This window comes from Euprymna scolopes, chromosome 45 (genome assembly GCF_053919585.1).
Source record: "Euprymna scolopes isolate OS-2025 chromosome 45, ASM5391958v1, whole genome shotgun sequence".
Taxonomy (NCBI): Eukaryota; Metazoa; Mollusca; class Cephalopoda; order Sepiida; family Sepiolidae; genus Euprymna; species Euprymna scolopes.
The window spans coordinates 13502021-13514929 of record NC_136526.1 but is presented as its reverse complement, the minus strand read 5'-3'; the positions used below and the strand labels follow the sequence as shown (position 1 = coordinate 13514929).

Sequence of the window (12909 nt, the reverse complement as noted above, 5' to 3'; positions counted from 1 at the left end):
CAAAATGCAACAAACAACGATGTGGAGTCTGCAACATAATATTAGAGGGAAACACATACACATTTGCGAACCCCATACAAACATTCAAAATTAAAAAAAACCTAGATTGCACCTCAAAAAACGTAATCTATGTAATAAAATGTCCAGCATGCGATAAATCCTACATAGGCGCTACAAAAAACCTTAGTAATAGAGTAGCCCTACACCGATCCAACATCAAAATCGCGGAAAATAGACACCTACATGTATCACAACATATACACGCATGCAGTGGAGGCAGATTCGAGATAATGCCCATCTTCCAAACTGACAACTACTTCTACTTGCTAACTCAAGAAAAAAATTTCATAACAAAGTTTAACCCCGCCTTAAACGTCTCTCCATAATTATACACATAAATAGGCAAAACACAAAATACACTTACACGCATGCATGCTTGGGTAGGTGTGCACCCTCACACACGAAACAACAAAAAAGCACAATAAGGCACACGCACACTTTCGCGGGTGCGCGCGCCCATACCCAGTACAGTACCATTTCTCTTAACTAAACAAACAACTAGAAATTAAACGTATGTATGTGTGTGTGCGCGCGTGTGTGCGTGTGTATATGTGTATGTGCGTGGGTGTACACATAGGATTGTGTATGCGTGTGTGTATAGTTATATATCATCTGTTATCTATGCTACATCTTGTTTGTATATATACGTGCACTTATGTTTGGGTGACCGAATCCATGTATGCATATGTGCATGGATTGGAAAGGAAACTCCAACCAATATATACATAAGGTGGGATGTATGAATATGTATGTGTGTGTGGGATTGTGAATGCATGTGCCCATATATATATATATATATGGGTGGATGAGTGTATACACATCCGTATGTATGTGTGTATGTATGTATATATACATATGTATGCACATGTATGAGTGGGTAAATGTGTTCGTGTGAATATGGATATACGCGTATGTGTGAGCCCCTGCATATGTCTGTGTGTGTGCATGTGTGTGTGTATGTGTATGTGCCTACATAGTATGTGGATGTTTGTGAGTGTATGTGCACATACATATATGTGTGTACATATATGTGTGTATGTGCGTGTATGTGTGTGTATATATATCTTCTACCTATTATTCTCCATCTTACTTGTGTGTGTGTGTGGGTGCGTGTACATATGTCTGAATGATTAAGCGCATATATACATGCGTGTTTTGGTAGGAAAAAAAAAAAAAAAAAAGTGTATATATATATATATATATATATATATATATATATATATATATAAAATAAAAAAATAAAAATAATTGTTAGCGGTGGATGTATGCGAGTGCGTGTGTGAGTGTGTAGGTGGGTATGTATATGTGTATATATGTATGCTCCTACATATATTTCTATGTATGTACGCGTGTGTATGTGTGTGTGCATGTGCATGTGTACATGTACATGAATATATATGTATGCGTATGGGATTGTGTGTGAGTGTATGCTATACATGGGGAAAGAAAGTCTTTAAAAAAGAACCCTAAAAAAACATAAAAACCTTCACCATATGGACTAAAAAACACTCTTTGAAACTAACTTTGACCGGTCACAGTGAAACACTTAAAGTTGGAGACAGGACGTCTAAACACTGAACACACGCATCGCACCACTATGAAAAACATATTTAATATCAGCGGAGGCATATCCACAAACTCCCATTTTAAAGAAAAACTTTTTACGAAAATATCTGAAGAGAGCACACCCTAAGCTCGAAACGCGTTATAAAAATATTTTAAAATAAAAATATGATGAAAACCTTTAAAAAAAACCCACAATTGTTGATGGCTACACTCTTTTAAATATACATTTTTTCTCTCGTTGGAACTACACAACCATCACTTTAAATATATATATATATATATATATATACACCAAATAGCTCGATAAAAAATTTACTTTAGTTTTGCCATCTTGGATCATTTTGGTAAACTTAACTGTAATTCTTATTTTTTATATATATATATATATATATATATATATATATATGAACAAATGATTAATAAAACATGTTAAAAGACATCTTGAAAAAGAGTTAAAAACATATTTAATTTTAAAAAAGGAAGCACAAGATAAGTGGATAGTCCTTAATCCGCGGAGTTTCGAAGAAATACTCTCCTTCTCATCAGAGGGCAGGAATTAGCAAAATGCAGGATCGGATTTTGCATATAAAAGTATTTAATGAAGCTACAAGTAAGTCACAGATCTTACTTGGTTAAAAAAAAAAAAAGGGTGAGGTAAGGGGAATAGGAGGTAAAAGAAAAATGATAAAAAGATTTCACATGAATGGATAGTCCGGTGAAGGGTAAAAATCCAAGAATGGTAAAATCCAAAACGGTCGAATTTAAAATTTACAATCCAATGGGTAAATTCCAAATGGTCCAAAATGACCCAAAAGGCAGAGTTCCTTGGAAAAAAGCGCAAATGGAATGAATTCCAAATCATTAAAAGAAAAAGCACTGGAGAGAATATTTAAAACACGCCTGTCAAGGCTGGAGGAATCAAATAAAATATATATATGTGTGTGTGTGTGTGTGTGTGTGTGTGTGTGTGGATGTATATAAATGTGGGGGGAGGGGGTTATATGTGTGTGTGTGTATACTCCAAAGAACAGAAATTATAAACCGATGTTGTATCTAACAATGTCTTCATAAGTAGCAAAGCAACAGATATTTTTTCATAAATATTATTTCCTTTTATTTTTATTTTCTATTTACCAATTCTGCTTTTTAGTATCTTGTGTCCACTCCAGAACTTTTTAAAATTTATATAGTTTTTACGTCTAGCTTTTTATATTATAATTTTTTTTTTTTTTTTTTTCATCTTTTGTTTTGCTATTTCGGCTGATTTCTATCCGTTTCAGCTCAAGTTAAAATTTCAGCTACAATTACAAGTTGCTTCTTGTCATGCCATTGTAAGGTCAATTACGACTTCTTCGACTATTTGCTCATTGTAAATGCTGCCACCTTTTTTGTTTTCGTTTTTTTTTTTCTTCAGCTTATCCAATTTTTTTTTAAGCTATTCTTTTTCTTTCTTTAATTTTTTTTTTTTTTTGTCCAATAAAACTTTGACTTACGGTTTTTCAAATTTTCATATGGTCCATACAAGAGCGTAAAAAGGCCAAATTTAGCCTAAAAAAGGCTAATCTGGCAATCCTTCGAAAGGCCAAATTAAAAAAAAAAAAGAAAAGATGACGGCCTCGATTGTTGTCCAATCAAAAATGTTGAAAAAAATAATAAAAATTAAATTTTTTCAGGTTTTATTTCAGCCTTAGGGGCCTAATAATGTGTTTTATATAAAAATAATTTTTATAAATTTTTGTCTGTCAATTTATGCCACTGAAATACACGTTTGCTTAAGATGAATAAGTTCTAGCAAAGCCTTCAATAAGTTTCCAGACTTTTTTTTCATATGGATACTTTTATTGATAGTACACACATGAAACTCTAGTCCCCCTTGAAGTAATCTCCTCCGGCTGCAATGCTCTTGTTGTATTGTTCCAACAAATTCTGGAAGGCCCCATGGAAGTCCTCTTGTACGAGCATGTCAATAACCTGGACTATAGGGAGGGTGAGAAATAGCTATAATGCCCATGACAATGTCTTTTCTAATTTCTTCTGAGCACCTTGGGACAAACTTTGCACAAATCTTTCGCATCTTCAGTTCCTCATGAATAATTGTGTGTACAGTTCCCACACTGACATCAAACTGTGCACTTATTGTCTCTATAGACACACGACGGTCCTTATCTATGAAATTCTTTATTTGGCCAATCAACTCTGGTGTTCTGACCTCCTTACTCCTTCCATACCTCTCATCATCCCTCAAAAACTCCCTGCTTTCCTTATATCTTCTATGCCACTCAAAAACTGATGCTCGATTCATGCAAGATGGTCCAAAAGCAGTCTGAAGTATTCCACACGTTTCTGTGTCATTTTTACCAAGTTTAAAACAGAATTTTATTGCACATCGTTCTCGCATCCAAATTGCATTTTTGAAATTCACCAGTTGTGACAATCAGGCTTTAGTAGAGTGTATTCCAATTCCTGTTGTAGCGTTTTATTTGAATCTGAAATCATAAAAATTGGTCTGTTATCTCCTAAGATGGTTAGCAATATCATATTGAATTTTCAAGGATCTATGGCAATTTTAAATGCCTGTACAAAAAAAGATGCTGAAGATTTGAGCGAATGCACATGTCCACAACTTCATCCTCGTCACACACTATTTGACCAAGATGAGCATCAAGACAGTTCTTCACTCTCCCTATAGTCCAGACCTTGTTCCCAATAACTTTTGGTTATTCCCTAAGCTCAAGGAAAACCTTAGAGGCTGTCGTCATGAGACAATTGAGGAAATGAAAGAAACTGTGACAAGGGTCATTGACACGCTCACACAAAAGGACTTCTTTGGGGCTTTCAAGAAGTTGTTGGAATGGTGCAAGTGTATTGCAGCTGAAGGAGATTACTTCGAAGGGTTTTTGAGTTTCATGTTTGTACTATAAATAAGTGCCCATACAAAAAAAGTCTGGAAACTTATTGAAGGCACCTTATACATAAATAAACATTTTTGCTTTATTCTTCTAAATTATGTTTCAGTTTTTTTTTGTTTTTTTTTTCCATTGGTTTATGAATCTAATAATTAGTGGAGGAAGATATGGCTGGTTACTTTTAATGCATCTAAAACCAAACTCCTATCTTTACATCATCAACGCTCTGATCCCCATCTGGCATCAATTGAAATGGATGGCTCTCGTCTGGGTGTGGCTCCATGGTTCGATAAGCTTCTGGGATTGAACTTTACTCCTGACCTGAAATGGAACACATACATCAAGTCTGTTGCCAAGGTCGCTGGGAAAATGGTAGGATCCTTCTACCGCTCCAGAAGATATCTCACTGCTGATGCAATTCTCTATCTATATAAAAGCCAAGTACGTCCAAGGATGGAGTACTGCTGCCACATCTGGGCAGGAGCAGCTAAAAAACAGCCTATCCTGCCTTGACAGAGTACAAAATAGACTTTGTGGCTTAGTGGGTGATGCCCTTTTCTCTTCCGTGCAACCTCTCTCGCACAGAAGAGACGTTGCGAGCCTGTCTTTGTTTTATTGTTACTTCCATGACAAGTGCTCGTCTGAACTCCAATCCCTGGTCCCCCCTCGCCAATCTTTCACGATAAACACCCGTCTAGCTGAAACCACTTTCAAAAATTTTCCCCACTCTTTAACTGTGCCAAAATCAAAACGTAGATTCCATGAACAAAGCTTCTTTCTTAGAAGTGCATGCAAGTAGAATTCTCTTCCGTCTGCCTGTTTCCCACCTGACTACAACCTGGATATCTTCAAGTCCAACATAAACAAATTCCTGATGAACTGCCCCCTTAAGTAAGACACTTTATCAAATCTCCAATACTAACGATTACTACCATTGATTACTGTAAATGCAATAACCCTTATCCCTGAGTGGGTGGCTTCCGGGCCTTGATAAGTGGTGGCTTCTATGTAAAAAAAAAAAAAAGATTTTCCAGTTGATAATTTATTATAAGTAATTTACAAATGCCATCTTCTGGAGTTTTTATTAGGTTTTTATAGTTTTAGACTCTCAGTGGATAATCTGGAAAATGTTTCTGATTATTTTCTGAAATCCAGTATGCTTGTGTAAGACATTACCTACATTTTTTTTTTTTTTTACGTATCCATTATTTTGGATGAACATTGCAATAAGTGTTTTTTTTATTTTGTGTTTTTAAAAACTTTTCCCTTTTTCTTCTCCAAATTCTTTTGTTCATTCCATATGTTAAACTTTCTAGCAATTTTTTAGGAATATCCATTCGTCTCTGAAGAGTTGTTTAGTGATCTTTCGCTATTCAATGAAACATGTGGAAGATATGATACAATTTTTTTTTTTTCTTTTTTCTCTTCCGTATGCCTTAATTTAATACATTTTTAATTTGTCTTTGCATTTAAAAAAAAATTTTTTTGATCTTTCTGTCTTTCCAGGCCGATTTCCCCAGACGTCAAGACACAGTCGAAATCATGCGAAAGCATTTCCGCCATGGCTGAAAATTCCGAGCGCAAATTCTCCCTTCCCTTGAAACCAATCAAACCAGACGCCGACCGGCAAGTCTACGTCCCAGACATTGAAGAAGTTAGAGTCAGTCCCGTTGTATCGAGGAAGGGGTACCTCAACTTTCTGGAAGAGAAAACTAATGGATGGGTGAAACGCTGGGTGGTGAGTACAACAATCTTGAGGCGCATCTTTACTTTAGTGTGTCGTCCAACCCAGTCGTGTATTCTTGGACAAATATATTTCAGGGAAAAACACTTATGTACTTACTTGTCATGTCGAAAGTAATATACGTTTTAAAATTTTACGAAACATCACCCAGTAAAAGACGTACTAAAGCTAATTTTCTGGGGGGGGAAAAAAAGCGTTAAGAACTAGCGGCTGTGCCGCATCGGCACACACAACGGCGAGTCAAACACAAAATCGAGTACACTCAACATCGTCTTACCATCAACGCTTACCCTGCGAACTCAGATTATAGGAAATTCCCATACACACAAAACAAAATCACTGAAAAAACAAAAATGATAGTTAAACTTATTATGAACTTGCCAGGATTCGAACCTGGAATCTTCTGATCTGTAGTCAGACGCGTTATCAATTGCCTCACAAGTCCTGTCCGTATGCCGGAAGATGTTACCACAACTGTATACATACAGTGCTAAATTCTGTTGACATGGGCAGGTAACTTTTTCGACAATTGCACGAAACTGCCCCAAAACTCTTATTTCGGGCTTTTTGTGTGATTCGGTGTTGTTCGTTACAAACCATATATAGATATGGACAATCTAGGGACTCACATCTTTCAGGGAAAAAAAAAAATTTTTCAATTCGGTGGATCCATCTGAAAGTTTTATTCGTATATATACACACACACATGAATAAATAAACATTTAGAATTTTATTAACAGTATAGATAAGCAAGATGGCTGACTTAAAAGTAGTTATCTCCCCCATTTAAAAGGTTCATTTACTGTGAAATTGCAACTTTGAAAAATTCTATTTTTACTTATAATTCTTTTTTCTACTGAACCATTTTTCGTAATTTGTTGGAATTTATACTAATTTCGACATCACATGTAAGTACTTGATGTTTTTTCTCAGAAATGCATTTTTTTAAAATAAAATACGCATCAAACAGGGAAAAAAAAAAAAAAAAAAAAAAACTAAAGATGTACGAAATACTGGGGATAGTTTGACTCCAAAATATATTTAAATTATAAATTTCAAACAAGTAAAATATTTCTTTATTTTCGTAGCTACATGAGATTAACATCCGGGGTGTGAGTTCCGTTATAAAAGCGTTGATTTAATTTGTATAAAATAAAATTTACATCAGGTGCACTTGAAAGCCAAATTACAACACAATGTTACAAAAATCAACACATAATTTAATTGTTTGAAATGTATGATTTAAATATACTAGCATTTTGGCCCGGCATTGCCCAGGTGTTTGGAGGTCTATGTTGAGCAAAAAAAAGAAAAAAAAAGTGGTAGTTGGAAGGCAGGCTCGAACCCATACCGCGAAGGAGGAAAAGAATGGGAAAAAATGTGACGTCTTTTCTGTTACGACTACGTACCGAAAGTGACATAGGTTTTAATTAAGGCTAGACAATCAAAAGAAGAGGATGACTTTTGAAAATATCAGCGAAAAAAGCGACCCCCCCCCCTGTAGAAAAGTGCCTAGTTGAAGGTGAAGATATTAATGTTTTTAGCCAATTTTTCAATATTTGTCGTCTGAAAGGTCGAACTTCAAAACGATACTGATCTTGTGAAAGTCTGTCGCCTGTTTCGAAAGTTTTAGGCAGACATGCAAACATACATACATACATACATTTATATATTGGTAACTCAAATTTTCGACCCAAGCCAATGAAAAAGCTTGCCCTATCTCTGAATACCCTTTATGTAAAATTCCAAATGTTTGGATCAGAAATTGTTTGAGTAATTTGGTAGAGACCGAAGCGGTCAAATTTTTTAACAATTTGATCCCTATTATGACCCTTTAACATTTATTGTTTTGGGCTCAAATCAAGTTAAGTTAGATCCATGTCCAAGGAACCTATATCTAAAATTTCAATTGTTTATACCGGAAATTGTCGGAGGAGTTTGGTAGAGTTCTCAAAGGTCAAATTGTTGAACTTTGAACCCTTAAAAGCCAAATTTCTGGCCGAAAACCAATCACATCGATTTTCCCAAATCTCCATACCCTGTATATCAAATTTTGAGTCTGTAGACTAAAAATTGACAGTTATTGTGTAGGGAAATGTACACAGACAGACACACACACAGACACGTTCACTTTTATAGATACATAGATTTTAATCAAACTCCATCCTCAAGTATTTTGTACATCTTTTTTTTTCTTCTTCTTTCTTGCCATATTGTAAAGTTGGAGAAAGAAAAGTCAGTCAGAAAAGATCCAACTTTACAACATAGCAAGCAAGAAGAAAAAAGAAAGAAAAAAAAAGATGTATAAAATACTGAGGATGGAGTCTGACTTCGAAATATATTTAAACTAGTGGGGGTACCCGACGTTGTACAGGTGAGAAACATAGGGGGGAGGGTTAAAAAAAGTTTTGGTAGGTAGGTAGGATCGAACCTGAAGCCCTGAGGTGAAGTTGGAAAATAAAATGTGAAAAAAACATGACACGTTAACCAATCAGCCAGCAAGAAAGTTACCGAGAGACGTTTACATTTATTGAAGTAGGAAGAGAATTGACAGGTGTGCGCACCTAATGACTTAATGAGGTCTAGTGGAAATCATGGGGTTAACATTTTCTACAAGCGTTACGACGACGTAAACAATAGCTAGTCAGCAGTTAACATTTTCTGCGGGACAGTTTTTAATGAGGTCAGTAACTCAGTTTGTTTGTTTGTTTTTACCCAATTTGGGGAAAACCAGCTCCCCGTTTATTAGGGGAGTGTCCAGACGAAAATAATTGTTTGATATGACGCTAAAAAGCCAACATTGACCAAACATTCAGATCGCTTTCCAGAGACCACCGGGAACTGCCGATTTGAATCCAGTTTTGCTTTTTTATACTGAAAAGCGAAAGATACATGCTACGATCTAAAAGTCTGGAAAAAGTGTGTGAAAGTCAGGCAAATTAAATACAAACGCGACCCCCATTCGTAACTCTTAGATATTATCATTTAGACGGGATATAAAAAGTTTTAAGAAGTGAGCCGATCGAGAAGACTAGTGAAAAAGGCCTTTTATAGACATACACAAAAAGCGAACATACATACACACATTTTCGCTTTTATATTCATAGATTATAAATTTCAAAAAAGTAAAATATTTGCTTATTTTCATAATATTGCGTTGTGATTTGGCTTTCAAGCGCACTTGATGTGTTTTTTATTTTATTCAAATTAAATCAACACCTCTATAACAGAACTAACTTCCCTGACACATTTTTTTTTTTTTTTAAACACGCCATAGTAAAGTTGCACGAAAACTTTTTTATGACGGAGTTGGAAATGAATTGATAACCATTGTTTTGCATTTTTGTATCTCAAAAATGATGACTTTTGCATATCTTTCATTTTTTTGTTGTTTTTTTGTTTTTGTTTTTCTTTTTTATTGCATTTTCACCCCAAACAAGGCACAGTGCCACTTTGATATCGGGGGCTACTATCTAGGACATAATTTGTAGGGGTACTATGTAGGAAGTTGAGCAGCAATATGTCTGTTTACATTGTTCTTAAACTTTTCCATGTCAGTACATTTGGGGAAACAGGAACCTGGAAGGGAATTCCAAAGTCTAGCCATCTTAGGAAAGAAACTATTAGAGTAGAAGGCTTTCTTACGTCTAGGGATTTCTACTGTGTAGGGGTGGGACTTTGCTGCTTGGCAGGTTTGTCGGGTATATTTCCATCGAGGGCAGAAGGGCTTGTAGTTCATCGGAGCATCCACCATTGAAATATTTGTCCTGATAAAGATGATCTGGATGCAACATTTCGTTGATGGGACAGTAGCTGAAGCTTAGCTGATATTGCAGGACCCGTTAGGTTGGTGACTTTCTTTGGAACTTTGTCTAAGGGGGAGAGACTAGTAGAAGATGCACCAGACCAAATGTGGCAGCAATACTCCAAACATGGGCTAATTGGTTACCTTGTAGAAGGACTGGATACTTTCAGGTTTAAGTAATTTCTAGCACGGTAGAGAGAGCCCACCTTCTTCACAGCTGTCTTGGCAATGTTCTCAATGTATGTTCCAACTAATGTTCTCTGCAAACATTAAGCCGAGGAGTTTGAACAAAGTACTTTCAGATAATGTATCTTTAGCCATAGTTATTCGTGGTTGAGAAGGTTTCTTGTAATTATTAAAGGAAACGAACTTAGTCTTGGCAGCATTGAACATTGTCACCAATTTTTGACCCCATTTCACTACAGGTAGGAGCTCATCCACTTGGGTTTCCGCCATTGTCTTGTACAGGATACTCTCAAAAGTAATGACAACCCATGTAGAAGAAGGGAACACATCCACCTCTAAACCAAATTCTTAAAGAAAGCCAAAGCTGTCTATTACAGATCGTAGAACCCTTGTAAGGATTGCGGAGAAATATCACAAAATTCTGCCACCCAAAATTACAACAGAACTTAACAATTATTTGGGTAATCCTTTTTCTACAAAATAAAAGAAAAAAAAAAAAAAGCTCTTCATCAAGAGCTTCACAAAGTTGTATTTCATGAGATGACTGCCATTCCTCAAGGGAGATAACTCTAGTCTGGATGTTCTGTTGACTTAATTTTTTTTTTTTTTACTTGTTCCTTTGCAATCTTTTTTTTTTTTTTTTCTTAGTGATTCAGAAAATCAAACGAATTAAAATCAGGAATGTGAATTTTTTACTTTTTTAACAGAATTGCATCTTTTTTTCAATTCAGAAAAGGCAAATTTCCGCTTAAAATGGTAGTCTCGATAGATGTGAGTGCTCAGCTTTTTAGTCTAAAAAAAATTTTTTTTTTTTTTTTAATTTATTTACTTTTCTTTTTTCTTTTGGAAAATAATAAAAAGCTGATTCTCTCTCTTATGACAGTTCTCTCTGAAAACTGAAAATGTTGTTAATTTTGCCGTTAGGACTAAAACTCGAATTTATGAGTAGGGTAGAAGAGTTAGATGATTTTTTAATATCAAAAAATGACTTCTTTTCTCTTTCTCCCTGCATGCACATTCGGTATCCTTCTCTTAGTTTTTTTTTTTTCTTATATTAAACCATGATCATAAATTCGTTAGCAATAGGCAGAGGCTACTAAGCTAATCAAGGAATGTATAAGACTTAGAAACATTACAATAGTTCATTAATACAGAACTCCGGAAATATAACAGCGATACGTGTTCGTTCACACAATTCTGAGGCAGCATGTTCAGAATTTCAGAACACAATGCGAAAGGAGATTGCCAGCATAACTCTGAGCAAAACACCAGTAGTTGTATAGGAGAAAACTTTTTTTTTTTTGTGTGTGTGTGTGTGTGTGCTATCCTTTATCCAGACGTGCAGCAGTTCATGCCCCATGCCCAGGTTGAAAACTTTACTTTGAATTCAGCTCCTTTTTTTTTTTTTTTTACTTATCATTGGTTACCCACATCCCTGTAAAACCCAATCCTGTATAATTTTTTTTTTGTTTCATCTAGGTTGTTCGTCGCCCATATGTATACATCTATAACAATGAGCGTGATCCCGTTGAGAGGGGCTTAATCAACCTTGCCACAGCACAGATTGAATATAGTGAGGACCAGCAGGCCATGCTCAAGGTAAGTAAAACAATGCCCGCACTGCGTTTTGTGTCTGTCACTGTCTAAAATGTCAGCTAATTTATGATGACGATGAAAGAGTTAGATGCTTTTTGCTTTTTTTTTTTTTTTTTTTTCAGAAAATTCACGTGTCTTCCATTGGACAATGTTCGATAAATTTTGGAATTTATACTTATAGTGAACGAACTTTACTTGTGCTACCAGATAAGGCTGTGTGAAGATATCGGCTTCCTGACATGCACCAAAATTAATTTTTTTTTTTTCTTTCCCTTTGAAAAACTCAATCATGTTCTGCAAAGAGAAAAACAACAATTGTCCTATACAAAAATAAAGTGGTTCTTATTTAGAAATTTATTTAATTAAAAACAAAAATGCAGAAAAAATCTTTATGATGTATATATCCAGCACAGAATAAAGGTGTCATATTCCAAAAGTCACGTAAATTGAAGTATTTTTTTTAACTAAGAAAATTAAAATATATGATTTTTATTGGTTAAACAGCTTAAATTATTTTGAATATAATCAACATCCCAGCTCCAAGCCCCTCTTCATCATAAAATTTTTCTTAGTTAAAAATAAAAAACTACTTGAGTAATTTACATGATTTTCGGAATATGACATCTCCATTCCGTTATAGGTATGTTCATCATAAAGATTTTTTTGTGTTTATTATTTTTTTTAATTAAAGCAAATTCTAAATGAAAAACAAAGCAACCAAACCAAGCACCACGAATAAATATTTGAAGATATAAAGGACTTGAAGCATAAAATCTTCAAAATTACTGGATTCGGCATTAAATAATCCGAAAAACGCTTGATATGCCGTAAAACAAAACAACCAAACCAAACTCTACAAATAAATATTTGAAGATATAAAGAACTTGAAGCATAAAACTGTTTCCAAAATAAATGAATTCGACATTAACTAACCTGAAAAGGGTTGATATGCCGGAAAACAGAAAAAAGAAAGTACCTGTAAATAAATGTCTGTTGTTTCACTGAAAAAAAGGAGTAAGTCGAATTTTTCTTGTCTTTATTTTCTT

The 12909-nt window shown here is 34.9% G+C and overlaps 1 protein-coding gene across 50 annotated transcripts in view; it reads left to right on the top strand.

Moving 5' to 3' along the window:
- LOC145269265 (kinesin-like protein unc-104) overlaps positions 1-12909 on the top strand; it is a 649720-nt gene that overhangs the window by 626493 nt on the left and 10318 nt on the right. For all 50 annotated transcript variants that reach the window (XM_080124920.1, XM_080124904.1, XM_080124897.1 and 47 more), the window contains 2 exons: positions 6039-6270; positions 11747-11866. In XM_080124920.1, the coding sequence (XP_079981046.1) occupies positions 6039-6270; positions 11747-11866 (352 nt within the window). The remainder of the gene's footprint in view (positions 1-6038; positions 6271-11746; positions 11867-12909) is intronic.